Here is an 18,133-nt window from a genome sequence, read left to right on the forward strand (position 1 = left end):
AGACAGACATACCATTCTGTGAAGTCAGTACATCCTAGTCCCTTGTAAAAGACATTTATGTTGTCTTCTAACATAATCACTAGACCACTAGATTTGGCGGGGGTAGAAAGTAGACAGCAATCAACTTACTTAGAAGTAAGAGCTAGGATTAGAGAATCTGGATTAGTGGGCATACTTTGTACCAAGGCTGCTGCATTAGGACAGAGTGCTCTTGCTCTACAATTCCAGAAATAGCTGCCTTTCTATGTCTTGGAGCAAAACATGCCTGTCCCTTGTATAGTCTGTCCCCAGCAAGGCCATAACTATTCCTACCTTTTTGCCCATTAACTTTGGCAGTTTTTAAAACTGGAAGCAGTATCACAGTAACTGCTTTATAGAATAAGCTGTAGAGTAAGCTGCTTTCTCTTGAAAAGGTGATGGAACTTTCTTCTGCCTTTAAGGATGCTGGATAGGCGAGCTTATCTCCTGTGACAGACACAAGCATTGGTGCTAACATACACTGGAGTAATTACTTCATATATACTAGAAAAGAAGTCTCTAAGCCAAACCTAAACTCTTAATTCAGTAAAATACCTTTTTTGTAGTATCCATTATAGTTCTTAGTTGTGTTTGGCTCTATGCAGCTTGTCCTAACCATGCAGTGAGAAGACTTTTGCACATTTTCAGTGTCTGGTATGGTATCCTTTGTTCAGACTGAAAATCTAGTTTTTATTTCTCTCATGCTTTATGCTCCAATTGAGATAGTACGAGTAGTAAAATTCATTGCTTCTTATTATACATTTCTAGTGCAACTTGAGTTAAGATGCAATTATGAAGCTCTTGCTCTGCTGGTTAAACTCAAGTGAGTACCAACTGAGAACCTGCAGTGGCTATATAGGACCCAGGGGTCCACAGGATTTATGGCCTTGGGTATTTGTTACAGAGGAACATTCCAGATTCTGTTTACCAGGGCACAGGATATACCTGGTTACAGTAACCACCATTCAACCTGGGCTCTGATCACAAGCAACTGACCAGAGGCATCACACCACAGAAACTAAAGGCACCACTGTAAAGGCAAAGTATGGAGAAGAAGATTTTATGAATATCAGCAATAACCTACCTTATGCCACATTTTTCTGCCTCTTTTAATTCAAAATACACTCAGTAACTGCCTCCCTTCCAGCTGCTAGTATTCAAAAAAGCAAGTATTAAGTGCCAAGGAGGGGATTTTAAATGTCTGCACTTAACTGTTCTACCTCGAATTATATCATCTCCTGGAAAGGTAAGATTCAGTTAAATTGGTTCCAGATGAAACCAGCCTGCTGAACAAGCCATCATGTCCTAAGCTGTAGCCATTTGTTTGTATTATGTACCCATTTATCACGGATTTTTTTCCACATGTGACAACACCAACAGCAGTGTCTGTCAGAAAAGGAGAGTGCAGGTGGAAAGTTCTGCAGCAAATTAAGGAAGGAAGGAAGAGGAGAGAGAAATCATCTTCTTGTTTTCTGTCTGGCAACTTCCTGACTTTCCTAGCAGTCACCTGCCAGGAGAGGCTGTAGAGAAGTAGTGTTACAAAGAAGAGCAGAACAGGCTGTAGCCTCCCAGACAGGATGTAGCATGAATGCTACTTTTACAATATCCTACTTGGTTTGATGCTTCTGCACCCACACTCCTGCTGGCAGCTGAAGACCTAGTTTCTGGAAAGCAGAAGTTTAATAAACGTCAAATAGTAATTTCATGAGGCTCTGCTCAGTAAGCTCTTAGTGCTGTCTAGTAGACCTGATGTTCTGACAGCTTGTGAACAGAGTGCTCTAATGCAAGGTGGTAGAAAGCTTCCGGCTGCAGAGGCTGTAAGATTTCAATTACAAAGCTTTGTTTCTAGTTAGTTCAGCAAAAGAAGACTGACATCAAAGAGAATAGGAAGTCATTAGCTGCTGACCACAGCTTAACTATGTAGCAAACCTTCAAGAAAGTGAGAGGAAGAATTGCTAGAGACTAGTTTCAGTTCCTCTTTTTTGTATCTGAAGGAAATCAAGTGACAGCTACACTTCCTCAGGGATCTTAGTTGCAGACAGCATGTTACAACTGAAGTGGAGGTTAGAAAAAAAAAAAAACATGGAGACTGTGGCTCACTTTTATAATAGAGGTGCCAATTTAAAACCAAAGCATTTTCTTAAGGAAAAGAGGCCAGTCTTTGCATTAAATGATACTCAGCTCTGGTTTTATCACTTTCTCCATTTCTTCCTTTTTCCTTTCTCCCTTTTACCCCCAACCTTCTAAGAATAATGTTACAGCTGTGAGCAACTGGCAATACAAGCAGTAGCACATTTTCTCCTGTAACACCCAAAACCATCCAAAGCCCTGAAAAAGCTGGCAGGGGAGTGACTGCTCAGAGACAGACAGATCACAGGAACAGAATATGCTGAAGCTCATACCAAGAACTGTGCAGAAAGTCTTGTGAGGCCCCCCAGTTCCACATGACACTAAAACCTGAATCCACAGCAAGCAAAACTACCCCTTTGCTGCTGACGCTTCATGAAAAAACAGGCCATGCCAGCCTCCTTCCTTCCAGAGGGAGACAAGCCACAGAGAGTCTACAAAATGGTAGGATAAATAGATACATCAGCTACAGCTTGCGTTCCTGCAAACCACTGAAAGCCTCCAAGGGTGCTGAAGTCTATTATGGTAGAAACAGCAGCTAATTAACTATAGCCACAGTTCAGGAAGAACAGTTAGCTTAAAGCTGATGCTTCTACTGACTAAAGGATTTGGGGCAAAGCAAGATGTCACACCTAAAATCCACAGTACCATTCTTGGATTTCACATGGCAAAGGGATTACTCTTTACTGGGATAGCTTTCGTGGAGGTAACCACTGGTCCTGCATGAGCTGAATCCTACTCTTTCCACAGTACAAAAGTAAACACTGTTCATGTGGTTCTACTGCTTCTCTATCCAGGAAAAAAAAAAGGTTTGCTGTTAGACACTGCAGCTGTGCTACTTAAGAACACCAAACTCAAAGGGAACTTCCTGCAAACTGTGAAGGCACTCTGCCTCACACTGAAAGCCAAGGACAGCTGCAGGCAGTGCTGAAGGCTGCTTGACAAAAAGTGGATCAGCAGACAGTTTTAAAGCAAAGGAGTGACAAGTACCATGTGCTACAAAGGAAGGGCTAGTGACATTAGTTGAAGCATACTTATTCAACCCAATCCGGCCCAGCACCATCCAAACTGAGGATGTAAAACATACTGACTGCAAGGTGGTTCAGTGATATTGATCCCTGTTAAATGGGAGACCATCTTGCTGGTTTGAAGATTTTAAACCAAAGCAGCAGGTGTGATGCAACTGAAGACCAGAAGAAGTGGTAGAAGGAATCAGGTAGAGATGCTGCTCTTCTCCAGCTATGAGATAGGGTAGGTGCAGTCTTTGCCAGTTTATACTACTTCAGATGCTGGAAGTAAAACCGTGCCACTATGGCAAGCAAAGTCATATGGTCCTGTAGCACCCCCTTATTCCAAAGTTGCTTCTGCCACTGACGAGGACGGGTAGCTTTATTCCAACCCAACTGCTAGAAGCTGGTAAGGAGTACTTAAAGGAGTCCTAGTTTTTATCATTGGCTTAACTGTCCCCACCAATAAACATGGTAGGACAGATGTTTTATGAAACTGAGTTGTGCTGAAGCTCTCTTCAGTCCCAGGTGGAAGAGGAGATGATAGGAGGGTTTTCCAGTCAAGGCTTGAGAGCTCAGTTACAGCAGTTCACATTGGTCCCTATCAGACAAAGTGCTTTCCTGAAGCCTTAAGCCCTCAGGTATCCAGGCTAGCCCAAAACCTAGCTATCACTGGCAACAGCAAAGATTGCTGCAAACATGCCCCTGGTCCTAGCTAAACAAAAAAAAGAAAAAACACAGATGAAAGAGAAAGGAAGACAAAACCAAATACCAAACAAAACCAAACCTGGAGCAGATACTCACTGGGAGGCTGAGGGAGAGAAAATAAAATCACATTTTGTTTTAAAATTATAAATACTCTCCCTTTAACTTTATTTAGTAACTGTGGCTGCGGTGAGTTCCAGTGATCCTCCTAAGCAATGTCTGGTAGTCTTTAAAAAGTGTTCTTTGCTCCCCATCTCTTGCCCACAGTTTATGTGCAGCAGGGGTTGTCAATGACTAGCATAACATCGATGCCGTATACTTCCAGCAGGTCCAAAAGGAAACTTCTATCCCCTTGAGGATCCAGGCCCATGCCTCGTGCATGGTCAGCTGTCAGTGTCTTGTCCTGGCTGGCTGACACCTCCATCAGCGTCTGAAATATGCGGTTATTCTGCTCCATGAAAAACCTACAGGATAAAGTCAGCTAAGATGATGGCATTGAACCCCCAAAACAACAGCATATTTACCAAACAGCCCCAGAACTGTGTTTAACCCCCTTTAATCACAAATCCCACCTTAGGTGATGCTCTAGTAGTTGTTCACCCACCCTATGGGTGACCTAGAATAAACAAAGATGAAGGAGTAACTTTTAATTCATAGCAGTGCTTCTGTCAGGCTGATGATTTATGCTAGGCATTTGACTCTTGAGAAGCAAGCTATGTTATCAGCTAATGTGTACTTTGTGGTAGCCAAGTGGATACACCAGACCTATAGCTCCCGTAATGCAAAGGAGGAAGCGGTATTGTCATCCATTAGTAAGCCACTGGGTAAATAAATTCTCCATTACTGGTGCAGAACACAGCAGTGAGAGCTACTTCTGACCTAGTGCTTTCCTAGGAATGTGCAAGGCTGTTCAGAAAGAGCTCTGACTACATCTTCACAGTTCAGCCATCAGAGCTCTGTCCTGACAGCCCTTCACACAGTTTCATCCTATTACTTGCCTCCTGCTGCAGACTGTGAACAATAGCAACAAGCAGTGAAGGGCTTCAGAAGTGGTAGAGGTGTGGTTTTCATCTAATTCCATACCTCTAACTCTATGGCCAGTTCTGGTTCTTCTGTTTGCCAAGTACAAAGCCAGCCACATCAGTGGGACAATCCTTCACATGCATTTTTATCTGCACAATGTACCTCCCCCAGCACAGTACAGTGCCTGCTTCCCACACTCTCCTTTACTGAACCAAATGTTCTGGCATGAAAGGTCCTATAGTGCTTAGGTTTTAAAAAATGGGAGGGGATTCCTGCATTTCTAATTGTGTTTTTACAATTTTCTTCTCCTTCCCAGCACCTAAGAGACTCCAGTGGGGACATATATGGCTGCATCTGGCTTGTCAAATTGAAAGGAAGATGATTTGAAGAGGAAGGGTCAGTTTGGTTCCTGAATCCCTTGAGGAAGAGAGCTGACTGTGGAATTATGTTAACCATGATGTTTCATAATATACCAAACCAGCACAACATGAAATCAGTGAAAGAGGCTCAGCTCCCTAAATCTAACAGAGACCAACTAAATATTAGAGGTAGCTACTCACAAGATGAAAAGGTCCTCTTCACAGGAATTACAATCATCACCCACTTCCTGAGAATACATTAACATCTGCCTGAAAGAAGGGAGACAGATTAATTGCGCATACCTATAGTGAACCTTGAAGCATTATGAGAAGTACAACTAAAAACATCACGTCCATTTCTTGGAGACCAATCAGACTGACACTCTTGCCCCAATATGTGAGGCAACAGGGTAGTCTTTTAAGGCACTGGATTCAAAAGCAGGCTGTTTTCAGTTGTGCTGCTGCTCAGTGGTGAATGAATGGTGAGTCACAACCTCTGCTTCAGTTCCTGCCTCTGCCTGCTCCATCAGCTCACTGGTGCAGTGACTGTATGTGTGCAGAGTGCCCAAGGGCTCTCATACCAGTCAGCTTCAGTGGAACCAGAATCTCAAAGAGATGAGCTGAAGCAGTGCGTAACTGAAAATACAAAGCACAAAGGAGCAGTGTCCTCTTTATCCCACATCACATTGCTGTCCTATCAGGATCACCCAGATGCCCGTTGTTACCTCTGGTCATTGAGCCGCCGGTACTTCTCCTTGTCAGCATTATTAATTTTCAGGAGTGGTTGCAGATGCTCGTGATGCGTCTTCACATTCTGGTTGTCCACATAGACATCATAGAGATCCCGTTTCTCCTCAAAGATCTTTTCTGTTGTGCCTGCCAAAATCAAGGAAGATTTTCAGAGCAGCTTGTTGCTTTCCCAGCAGACCAACTGTTCTCTCCTGCTTTCATAGTTAGTCATTCCACACACATCCAATTTCTCATCGCTTTTATTCCACAGTCTGGTGTCTCGAGACACTTTACAGCCTGAAGTTAACTTCACACCTAATCCATCATACTTACAGGCCACATAGGATACTTCTGTCTCCAGCATTTCTATGTCTGCCACATTCACATAGAAGAATGGTTTGGACTCTGGGACAGTTCCTCCAAGACCAGGCAGAGAAACATTGGCAAGGCAACAGCAGCAGTAGACTGCAGACAAAAGAAGTATATCCTGAGATGCTTTCAGTATTCCCTCAAGGGCATTCTGAAGCCCAGTTATGCAGTTTTTCCCCACACTCTTTTGAAAACGATGTTTAGAACTTAATGCCTCTGAACACCAGAACTTCTCAAGTGGAGACATCCTGTTTTGGATAGGAAATAATCAGTTCTCCCATAGGAATCATAGAATGGTTTGAGTTGAAAGGGACCTTAAAGCTCATCTAGTTCCAACCCCCTGCCATGGTCAGGGACACCTTCCATTAGACCAGGTTGCTCAATGCCCTATCCAACCTGGCCTTGCATATTTAATCCCATGTTCTAGATTCCACAAATTCCTTCAGCACAATATTGTCTTGTGCTGACAAGAACTGTGTTCAACAGTGCCAGCTATGGCCTTCCCAAAAGATCTGAAGAAAAGCATTTTGCAGGAAATGGGCAAATGCAGGCTGAATGGTATCTTCACAGGGAATGGTTGCAATGGATACCTGCAGGATGTCTGTCCCTTCAGTACCCACAGGCATTTCTGCAGTGCTTCAGCCTACTAAATTAGAGCTCTGCAGTGTCCCTGGAAACATACCTCTATAGCAGACAACTCCAACTGGGGGTGGTGAAAATATCAATATGCGCTTGCGCAGCAGGGCAAACTTCCAGAGGACAAGGATCTGCTCACCGAAGAATTTGATGAACTGAGACATACAGCCAGCAGGGTGTGTGATCTGCAGGTGGAGGGGAAGGGAAGAAAACAGCTCAGAGGTGAATCAGGGACACATGCACAGATGCTAAGTCTAAATGTGGGAGCAAGACCAGCACACAGCAATGACAGAGAACTGCAGCTTTTAACAGTCCAAGTAACAAAATCTTAAAGCAGCCCACAAAATGCTGGAGTTACTGCTTACATAAAGAAGTATGAGACACCAGCAAGAAGCAGGAGCACACTGACCATTCCTGCAAGCCTCAGAGCACCTTGCCTCACCTTCATCTCCGGGTACATGTATCTGTGGATGGATGGCAGCCAGTGGACAGGTTGCTGAGAGTTGGAGGTGCCCTTGCTACTGGGGAGAACTCCTTTCTTGTCATCATAGAATGCCTCTAGATGGGAGTAGTGCCCTGGCATCTCCAACTGGTGTCTGGAAAACAAAGTAAAAAAGGGGAGGTCTGCAGTGTCTCCAGCCTCTACTTATTCAGTGTCTTGCCACCCACCTAGCAAAGGAACCCTGGGTGTCTCAGCTGCCCAGACTTATCCAGGAGGACAGCTGAAGAGTCAGGAGTGACACCAGCTTTCAGTGCAGCCAGACTGAAGCAGACAGCGAGCTGATGTGTGCGTAGTACTGGTCCTGTTTTAAATATGCTTAGGTAGAAACACATCCACTCAACACAGCTGAAACATGCAGCTAGCCACGATCACCACTGCAGATTTAGAAACCTTTTGTGAGCCCTTAGTAATATGGTTTTCAGAAGAACAGTGAAACCTCTTGTCCTCTCAACTCTCCCTCTAACATTTATATCCACACAAAGGAAGTAGGGTTTGGAACGCATCTGACTAGCCTGTTAGCAATGAACAGGCTGCTGCTAACCAGTTCCATGTCTCCTTCCTGTTGTGAATATGTAACTCATTCTAGAAAAGCAATAATTCAAGGAAATCATGGCTCAGTGTTGTAGTCAAATTCTCACTCTTGCCTAAAACTGCTCTCCATCGAGGAAATGTTACCTCTCCTTGGTGGGGAGTGGCCAGTCCCATTCCCAAGAGAACTTACCTCACCTGGTTCTCCAGGAAGTGCATGTACCTATATAGCAGGGTGTAGGAAGGGGACAGAATCCCCACGGACTTCATGCGGGCACCACGCTCTAACTCACTCTCCACAGGCATGTTGGCAAAGCAGGCCAGGCCAAAACAGAGCCCTTTCCGGAAGTAACTGGAAACAAATGTTTGACAAAAGAATTAATGTTAAAAAACAGGGAAAAGGAAGAAAGCAAGGTAACTGACCCCTAAAATATCGATTTGGGAACATAGTTCCTTCTTAAGGAACCCCTTAAATCCCACTGTGCTATGTGAAGGGCTGAGGACAGACCTGGGGTGTCCTAGTCTTCTCAAGAACGAGACAGGACATTCAATGCAGTTCCCATCTTTCAAGGAAGAAAAGCCTGCAGTGCATTAAGTCTGGATTGTAGTCTAGCTACCTCATCATAATTTGGGTGCCAGCATATGGAAGCATGCTCTAGCTGAGTGTAAATGTTCAGTTCACATGCCTTTGAGAACATAACTGTTATTCCTGACCAAAAGGAACTGTGACACTGCAATTCATTGCAAAACATTGTTGCATTGCAACACTGGGTCACTAAAAGGATGGGAATGAAGAAAATTCCAAGCTTATCTCTTTCCACTGAAGGAGGGAGCTGCCAAAGAAAAAAGTGAGCAAGGATACAGCCCAACATTTAAAGGACCCAAAGCACTGGCAAAATTAAGAATCTTTATCTAAGTCCAGTTCCTGTAAAATCCTTCCCATTTCAGTTCTGCAATTCTTCTCCCTTTTCCCTAGGCCCCTGCTGACAGTCCCAGAAGTGGCAGTGCAGTATGATCTGCCCAATATCCATTAAACTTTGCACACCACTGCAAAGCTGCCCTGCCCACTCACGAGCTGGCCTCCAGAGCCAAAGCTGTCATGCAGCAGATCCCCACAGCTCACTGGTACTGCGTATGATGTTGACAGTATCTGAAGAGTATCTTCAGCTCAGCTAGGTACGGTTTAGCAGCACATTTATGCAGGACTTAACTTTATGAGTGGTAATTTTCTTGCATGTTCTGAACTAAGGGATGGTGGTGTAGATACAGAGGTAAGAGAAAGAAGTAATTTAGATCAGACGTACTCACATGAAATCCGACTGGATTTTGTGGGACCCGCTTGCCATGGATTTGAATTCCACGCCTTCCAAATCAATATCCTGGGGTAAACACCACTCCACCATGTTGCCTGCAGTGAAGCACATTTATTTAGGTAAACTTTAACTCATCTCCAAAAGGGCAAACACCATCAAGTTGCTGCTTTTACATCACCATTAACAGTGCACTAATGCAACTCCTAAACTGCCAAATTGCCATGGGCAGTAACTAACATACTATACTCCACACAGATCTTTTGCGAATGTTACTTATTGCAGCACAACGCCCAGATATTGCAGGACTTTTAGAGCCATTTTTGAAGCTAGTGCTATTTTGTAGGTTTATACTTTATAAGCTCAATCATAGAGCAACTACAATTTTACCTGACAGTGGATGAGGTTTAAGTGCTGTTCCATGCAGGCTGTCTGCATGAGTATCTGTTACAGAAAGCATCTGGAGTATAGGCTGCTGCTCTTTCTCAGGATGAGTTTCTGTGATAGCTCATACCACCATCAGTATTGTCCTTTGGCTGTACTTAGCAGGGCTGGTCAAACAGGAACCCCTAAACTAGCATCCCAAACACCACTACTTCCCTGGAACCTCTCACATTTGGTTTAGGATAGGAGTAATCAGCTGAACTTTATATGGAGGCAGGCTGAGGTGATCAGAGTACTGCAACACGTCTATGCAAACTAGAATGGCCAAACAAAAAACACGTAAATTGCAGGCTAGATCAAGATTGGGAAACATCTGTCACCTGCCAACCCAGCCAGAAAGCATGCCGTTGTTCAGGGGAAAAGGCCACCCAAGGAGCCTGATCCTGGAACAGATGATATCAGGGAAGTCACAAGGAGTCCCTAAAGTCCTGTTCTGCCACTGCCAAGTTTACCATGGACAAAACAGGGGACTTCTCAGGATTTCCCATGCCAGCACTTTGGAGCCTAAGCTGCTCCTCTGGACACTCCCACTGCACGGAGATGTGCTCCAGGTTTACACGTTCTGTCCTCTGCCAGCCTGCCCATAGCAACAACATTTGAAGTAATGTGGCTTAGTTTTAAAAACAAAGCAAACAAGCATTCTTCAGTATAATGGAATAGCAGATGCAGCATGAAGATACTTTCTACAGGTACTGTCCTTCTCCTGCCCTTTGGGGATAAGCATCCCATGGACTGGACATTTGGAAGAGCCTTACACCCAACTGAGACTAAAGATATTTAAATATGAGGCTTCATTTCTGAAGCCTGTCTTGTGTCATTACTCATACTTCACAAGTATATGCATGCACTCTCACACAGGAATCAGGCTTAGCTACTGACATTTAAATGGGCTATTTTTCTTTTCCCATAGATACTGTGTTCAGCAGACTTCCCCCAGCCCTGCCTGGCAAGGACTTCAAAACAAATCCCCAAACAACAGCATGAAGCATGGCCACACAAGAAGGTTTGCACCCAAGTAACCACTTCCAGTGCACAAGCAGATCTCTCCCGCAGAGCCGGGCTGGCTGGGGAGTGGTGGCAGCCTCGTGACCCCTCTGTGCAATCATATCTGAAACCACAGAGCTCTGCTGTGAAGCGGCTTCGCCTCTGAGGCGTGTGTAAGGCTGGCAGAGAAAGCCAGTGACATCATGTCAGCCTGCACGGTCCCCCGTAGGGTTTGCCTATTATATATAGATGTTGGCCTTTGTTGCTTGGGGTTTCGTGTTTGTGTGTGTGTTTGGTTTTCTTTTTAAAGGCACAAGACCCTTCCTTGAAAGGGTGAAGAAGGCAACTCCTAGCTGCTTCTTAACCACAAAGTTGTGGTTAAGGCTAGATCCGCTGTTAAATCTCACATCACAGAGAAGCACATATTGGTTATTACCTACAGATTAATAGATCGATACACAAGAGTACCAACGAGCAAAGGAAACTGACTTTGTTTAGCCAAGACACAAACACTACTTACTGTCAGGTTTAATACCCACCACTGAGGTGGTGAAGTGGACATGGCCCAAACAATGCCTGTTCTGTAGCAGTGTGTAAGGAAAAGACACCTTGAAACAGTTCCTTGCCCTCTGTGTAACCAACTCACACATCATCCAGCCATTTTTTTTCCCTGGGATCTGTGACAAGCAGCCCACACCTGCGCTTCCGGCACTCCTCACACCACCTTGTCCCATGGACGTAGGGGTGACGTGGCACTCGCAGAACAAACACGGGCTGAAAAAGGGAACTAAGAAAGTCAGTCTGGTGAAATAGCAGAGCAAACAAAGGAGAGACTTCACCCAGACACGGCAGTGACTCCCAGCCTTCCCGAGAAACTGGAGGAGGGAGCAGTTGTGGAAAAACAGGAAGCACTGCCCTTCACTGAGCAGAAACAGGTCTCGTGCGCACAGGAAACTTTCCCAGTGAAAGTCACCCAGTGTTAGGGAGCAGGCGAGTGGTTTTGCTGAGAGTGAAATCTGGAAATCTCATGGGAGCTATCTCCCAGCTCCAGGCCAGGTCAGAAGCTGCACTCCGTGTCTGGTGTGCAAAGTTAAGGATGCTCTTCCTCTTTCTCTTGTATTTTCTCCCCTCTGGATTCTCACATCCTTAGAGAAATGACAGTGGCACTAGCATTTGGTAGCCATTACCTCGTACTCCTCACCATTAGATCCTTCAGGTCCCCAGCTGTGCTATACTACTGTGTTGTGTCAGGACGCAAGAGGCACAAAGTGTGACTTAGCTGTTACTCTGGCTCTGTTTCCTGCCTGGAAGAAATGCAGGACAGAAAACCACAATATTTTCCTGTTCACTGGTGCAATACACACTACTTCCCTCTCTTCCCTCCATGTCTCCCTCCATTATTTACACCACCTTCTAAGCCAACAGACAGTGTGGGACCTCCACAAGGTTGACTATCATCATCTCCATCACAGAAAAAGGCTAAGAAGGTTCAGCCTCTCTTCAGCTATCCTGATCTGACAGAGCTGATGTGGCCATGGACTTCATCTTCTTTCATCTCCCTTGCAGAGAAAAATTTATTGTTCTACTGTTTTCTTCACTTGCTCTACCCAAGATAAGTTTTGTAAAGCACACGTACTTGAACCTAATGTCAAGTACATGACGCCTACCAGAGGTATCCCCATTGCTGCCCAAGATAGTGTTGGGTCTTCTGTTACTACCTGCCCAATGAACCACCCACACAAGGAAATCCAGCAGCCTCATTAAAGCCCCTTGTGACCATGCTCTTTAAGGAGCAGTGTTTGTGCAGTCTTGGTGCTCACACTTTTTGAAGGGTCAGAGCATTCCCAACTCCTCACTCCCCAAAGGAGGGGGCTGCCAAAGGGCAGGGAGCAATGAGAAGACGACATGGTTGGCTCCTGGCTGCCGCCATTCTGAACTTAATGTACAGTTCACTTTCCGCATCAGCGCGAGAGCTGTCTTTGTAATAACAGAGAAAAGAGCTGCTTCTCAAGTGCCACAAGGTTCACCATGCTGGAGGTGAGGACAGTACCACTGATTTAGAAGCTGCCTCTGGCTCTTATGTTCAGCCATGCACACAAGCATCAGTAAGAGTCCTTGGGCACTGAAATTGTAACAGTGGCCTGGCAACCCCATTACTTACCTTCACTAACTCACATGCAGCTCCTAGATACATGAATCTGTCTGCCTCAAGCCCTTCTAAATTTAGGAGGAAAGCTGTTAGGTTCTTTAGGAGCATAGTTGCCACTTCATCCTTCTACAGTAAAACATCAGTTGCTTGCCTGTATCTGCACAGACACTACCTGGCACAACTACCCCTCAGCCACCACCAGAAATTCAGCCTTCCACATTCCTGAACAAACTAGCAGAGGAGATCTGCTGTGTTTTTCTGGACAGGAGCAAGCTGGGTCCCAGTTCCCAGCTCAGACACTGACTGGATGATCTTCAGGTCACACCTACAGACAAGAAGGTTCTTCATGCCACCTGATGTGGTTGACCCAGCACTCCCATATCCTCTTTGTGATCCTAACGAGTTCACACTACTGCAGCTTCAAGATCTTTTCTCCAAGTCCTCATCCTCCATGAGGCGCTTTGCACTCCACCTGTGAGGGTGTCATGTGTTTCTCACCATCCTATCATGCCTCCTTACATTCAGGATCCATGTTGAGTATCAGCAGGAAGCTGAATCTCACTGGACTTGACAGAGTGCCCCAAGGGTGATGACACCCAGCATTAACTGCACATCAGATGTGAGAAGAGCTGTTTTCCAACTTTCCCTGGACTCCATTCAAAGCAACAGCTGGTTCAAACAAGCTCCTGAGAAAGCTCAGCTTTCTGCCAACCAGAAAATCTCACTGTTCTGTAGAAGGCATATGCTCTCAGATCGAAAGACAACCTGTTGCTGCTGTAGTCATCCTGATACTTCCGTGTTTTGGATACTTAGGAGAAACACCTCCCCTTCCCATCTCCTGCTGGAAAGATGGCATCCAGTCTCATTGTGGATTTTGATGAGTCAAGAGCCTCTGACCTCCAGACTGCAGATACTTCTTCCCGGTGCAGTATGAAAGGGGTAACTTCTTGAAAGCCCTTTGGTGTTTTAGGACACAGTGGCCATGCCGTTTTGCAGCATGCATTTCTGACAGCATGTCACACTTGGGCTCTGTCCTCTTCATTACTTCCTTGGGATTTGCAGTTCAAGACCAGGATTCAGACTTCACTATCAGGACCCTCTTGTGAGTGCAATGCCAGTCACCTGCCCCCTCCACGACAAACCCTGCCATGCTTCACAGAGCCCTTTCCTGTCTCTAGCACTTTTGCTATGGATTTGCTAATAAAGTGTTGGCCTGCAGAAGAAAGAGGAGCTCACTCCTACATCGGGATGCAAACGGACTCCTGCATCTCCCAAGCTGCTTCCTAAACTTTCTGTTCATACCAAGCTATGCCCCATTCTTGCGTTTGCACCCCACACTGGTGCCAGGCAGTGGAAAGACCCAATGATCTGTCCTGGGACATCGGCCCCCTAAAGCACAGTACCTGTATTAACAGATGTGCAGCAGGTGCTAACCTTCTGTGTCATAATGCCCTGTTTCCTGGATACCAATACAGCAGCAAGATTAAGAAAAACAAGATGTTTTCTGAAATCAAAAGATGGGTTTTATAAATAAATAAAGGTTCCCTCACTCCTCTGTCCTCCAGGGCTGTAGCATCACACTTCAAAGCCCTGAGGGTCCCAGAGATCCCACCAGAGGCCAGCCTCTAAACACACAGGCCACCAAGAAATACATCGCCGAGCTGCTGCTGGGGATCACGCTCTGTACCCCTGCCACACTGATGCCTGCCATAGCCGCCATCCACCGCTGACAGCCGCAGGCAGGTCTATGCCAGGCCATGCCACCGAAGGATGCTCTGGGGATGCTGCTAACAGGTTGGTGCCCCGCAGGCAGCGCTGGGCAGAGGCTCGGCCCTAGGGCTGGAGGCTGTGCGGGCTGCAGGGGGTGCCCCGCCATCATCCACGGAATCCCCATGCCGTGTCCCGCTGCGGAGCTATCCCCGTCCCTGCCGGTCCCCGCTCTCCTCGGAGCGGCACCTTCCTCGCCTCCGAAGTTCTCGGTGGGATGGAGATAAAACACAGACCCCCACCGTCTCCGCTCCCTCGGCGCTGCTCCGGAGGCCGGCCGCGAAGCAGCGCTCCCCAGTACGGGCAGGGGGCAGCCCGGCTCCCGCAGACCGCCCTCCGCGGGAGTCCCGCAGCCGGTTCCCGGCCCACATCCATCTTAGACCAGCGGCACCGGGAACCCCAGGCCCGGCCACCGCAGGCCCCGGCCTGCCCCCCCCTCCCACGCCCCGGCGCCCGCGCCACCGGTGCCCCTCACCCGTGCGGGGGTCGAAAGTGACGACGAACACGGCCACGATCTGATCCTCCTCCGCCTCCGCCCGCGGCGGCCCCGCCGCCTCCTCCGGCCCCTCGCCTTCCCACGGAGCCGAGCTCCAGCCGCCGCCGAGCCGCCGAGCGCCACTGCTGCTGCCGCCGGCCTCGGCTGCGGGCGGCGGCGCGGACACGGCGGGGCCCTCGGCCCAGAACAGCAGCGGCGCCTCGTCCGCGCGCTCCCCCATGGCCACGGCGCCGAGCCGAGCCCAGCCGAGCCGAGCCGAGCTCAGCCGAGCCCAGCCGCGCCGCACCGGCCGCCGGAGGGGGGCGGCTCCAGGGCGGTGGGGGGGGCGGGGCTTTCGGCCGGGGGCGGGGCTCGTCGGTAGTGGAGCGCTGGGCAGGGGCAGCGTGAGGTGTCGGGGAGCAGGCGGCCGGGGTCCCTGCGATAGGGCATCCCCTGCTCCTGCCGCACCGCCTCCTGCCGCCCGCCTGCCATCTAGAGTGGTGTGTGCTGACCCCAGTATAGACCCGCTGCCTTCCTGAGCAGGAGCCGTCAGGAACAGCCCTGTCAAGCCCATCTTCCGGGGAGCCGCAGGAGCGAAGCATCGCGGCTGGCACCACTGACAGTCCCAAGCTGCTGCAGTGGAAGCTGCAAGGCACAAACCTGGAAGAGTCAGTGGCACATCCACAGTACACTGGGGAATAGAGGGGCTGTGGGTAAATAAGTGTGTGGTATAGGAGGATGAGGAACAGTTGTCAGAGAAACAGGCAGAATCAGCTTGATGTTGGAAGATGAAGACACAAGTGTGACCAAGGCATCCACAGGCTGCCAACTTTTGTGTAATTACCATCCTCATTATGTGACCGCCAATGTCATTAAGTGTCATTAGGTTTAAGTCGGTTCCCTAAGACTCTCTGATTAATTGAATCACCCAATTAAGCAGGCCACAATTAAAGGGAAGATATTGTTATAAAAGCTTTAATTGTCTCTCTTTGTTTCCTGCTGAGCAGCTCCCTGTGTTCGATAGGCCATTAAGAAACTCATCATCCAGTTTCCCCAGCAGTGGGGTTTGGTTTCTTCCTCCCGGTTTTTCGGTAACATTAGCGTCCATTTGCTGTGAGCTCCATTTCAGATAGCTCTGAACCTGAGTGGGCATTCTGTTACACAAAGCCCATGCACAAATTTACTTTGCAGAGCTATAAACCGCAGTAGGTGGTGTTTAGCAGATGGAGTCTTTCGTGGAAGGTGACTGGTATAGAAAAAACCCAAACTCTGCACATTATTTGTTACTGTATAAAGAAAAGCCAGATTCTGCAAATACTTGGCCACATGCTTCACTTTACCCATACAGACAGTGCCAAGCTTCATTCTGATGAATATTTTCTTTGCACGTCAGTGATGCTAAAGCGACAGCTCGTTTCTCTCCATCCCCACAGTGGAGCTGGCACGAACGTCAGTCTGTCCCCCAGAGATCCAGGCAGGGGAAACAAATCTGGAATAAGAATTCCTCCACCACACACATGGGCTATTTGTGGTGCGCCCAGGCAGGAGGAGGGGATGCGGTGCGGAGAGCAGCCTGTGATGGGGAACAAGAGGCTATCAGCACCGGTTCTGCAGTACCTGAACTGTCATCATCCCCAGAGCTCTCAGCTTTACACTGCTTTGGCCAGCACTCTGAGCAAGCTGAGGGCATGCTGGACACATACAAAAAGCAAAGGCCACATTTTCTACTTTATTATTTCACCAAATACGAAAAGACATAGGCCAGGAGGGGATGGGACCTTGTCAGGAGAAAGATACTCTTCCTCCAAAGAAAGTGAACGTGTGCTCCCTCCAACTGAGGGCTAAGAAAACTGACCCTAGATCTTTAGGTAGTCCTCCAGAAAAGAAACAGAAATGGGGTCTTGAGTGACCTGGCCTAGTGGAAGGTGTCCCTGCCCATGGCAGGGGGCTGGAGCTGGATGATCTTAAGGTCCTTTCCAACCCTAACCATGGTTCTATGATTCTATGATAAAATGTGGTGACTTTAAGTTAGAATATGCAAGATGAACAAGTGGGGCCTTTTTACACAGCAAGTGCAACTTTTCACCTTTACACATCACATTCCTCCTTGGAAAATGAACACTGCCTATAAGCCCTCAGGGGAAAAAATAACTCAAAAACCGTTTCAGATGGGATTAAAGCTGTGGTCAGAAGGGGTTCTGTTGCTGGGTTATTAATCAAAATGCACATGCAGGGACTGAAAGCATTATTTCTTCAGATTTAAAATTAAATATTCCTATCCAAGGCTCCAAGTATTGAACATCTCATTAATACAGTCAGATCACAGCACAACTAAAGTGATCCTCTCCCATGATCTCAGCTACCCAGATGCTGCAGAGACAGCTTTTCACAGCAAAAACAGCCAGCACCAGCACTGCCAGGCATTTGGACCTGGAGAAGGGAGTCTGCATAGCAGCAACAGGCTCTGTGCCTGGCAGGAACACTACAGCCTCTAGGATAGATGCAAGCAGTAAAAAATACTACTGAGCTCCTGGCATGTCCCCCTGACACTGCTTGGGTGTCCTGTACCAAATGAACTGCCCATCACAGTCTGAATAGGAAACTTCAGAGACCTGTGTGGGTTCAATTCATACGTTTCCTTCAAAGATCAGGTTAGGAGGGCTGCCTGACCTCAGATCAATATGTCCCTTTATTTTCTCATGGGAATGCCCCCTGATCACAGGCTACTTAGGCCAAATTAGCCTCTCCATGCAGGCTGCAATGCTTGTCTAAACTAACATGCATCTAAATTGCAGGAAGCGAAATGCAGACTTAAGGAAGCACAGGACCCTGTTATCATTAGACTAATCATTCATACAAGTAAAGCCCACAAAGACTACATCTCTGATGGGATTATCGTGGAGCAGACTGGCTGTCAGCAAACATCAACCCCCTGCAGGCCCTGGGAAGCTGGAGGAGGGAAGAGTGTGCAGAAGCAAGATGACAGGAGGGAGCCCTGGCT

At 47.3% G+C, this 18,133-nt stretch overlaps 1 protein-coding gene across 1 annotated transcript; it reads right to left on the reverse strand.

Annotated features, from left to right (window-relative positions):
* Positions 1-525: 525 nt before the first annotated feature.
* DENND11 (DENN domain containing 11) lies at positions 526-15,373 on the reverse strand. The gene is made up of 9 exons (XM_034062720.1): positions 15,133-15,373; positions 9,312-9,411; positions 8,197-8,355; positions 7,416-7,569; positions 7,020-7,158; positions 6,302-6,433; positions 5,965-6,115; positions 5,441-5,509; positions 526-4,321 (listed from the first exon to the last, which is right to left on the reverse strand). The coding sequence occupies exons 1-9, from the start codon at positions 15,371-15,373 to the stop codon at positions 4,126-4,128; spliced, it is 1,341 nt and encodes a 446-aa protein (XP_033918611.1). The 3' UTR covers positions 526-4,125.
* Positions 15,374-18,133: the final 2,760 nt, after the last annotated feature.

This window comes from Melopsittacus undulatus, chromosome 5, assembly GCF_012275295.1.
Source record: "Melopsittacus undulatus isolate bMelUnd1 chromosome 5, bMelUnd1.mat.Z, whole genome shotgun sequence".
Taxonomy (NCBI): Eukaryota; Metazoa; Chordata; class Aves; order Psittaciformes; family Psittaculidae; genus Melopsittacus; species Melopsittacus undulatus.

Excerpts from the sequence above, each read along its gene's own strand:
- DENND11 (XM_034062720.1), bottom strand. The coding sequence starts at position 15,373 with ATGGGGGAGCGCGCGGACGAGGCGCCGCTGCTGTTCTGGGCCGAGGGC. Across the intron at positions 6,116-6,301 it reads AGAAGTATCCTATGTGGCCT|GCACAACAGAAAAGATCTTT; the intron begins GTAAGTATGATG and ends TGATTTTGGCAG. Across the intron at positions 4,322-5,440 it reads GAAGAGGACCTTTTCATCTT|GTTTTTCATGGAGCAGAATA; the intron begins GTGAGTAGCTAC and ends TTTATCCTGTAG.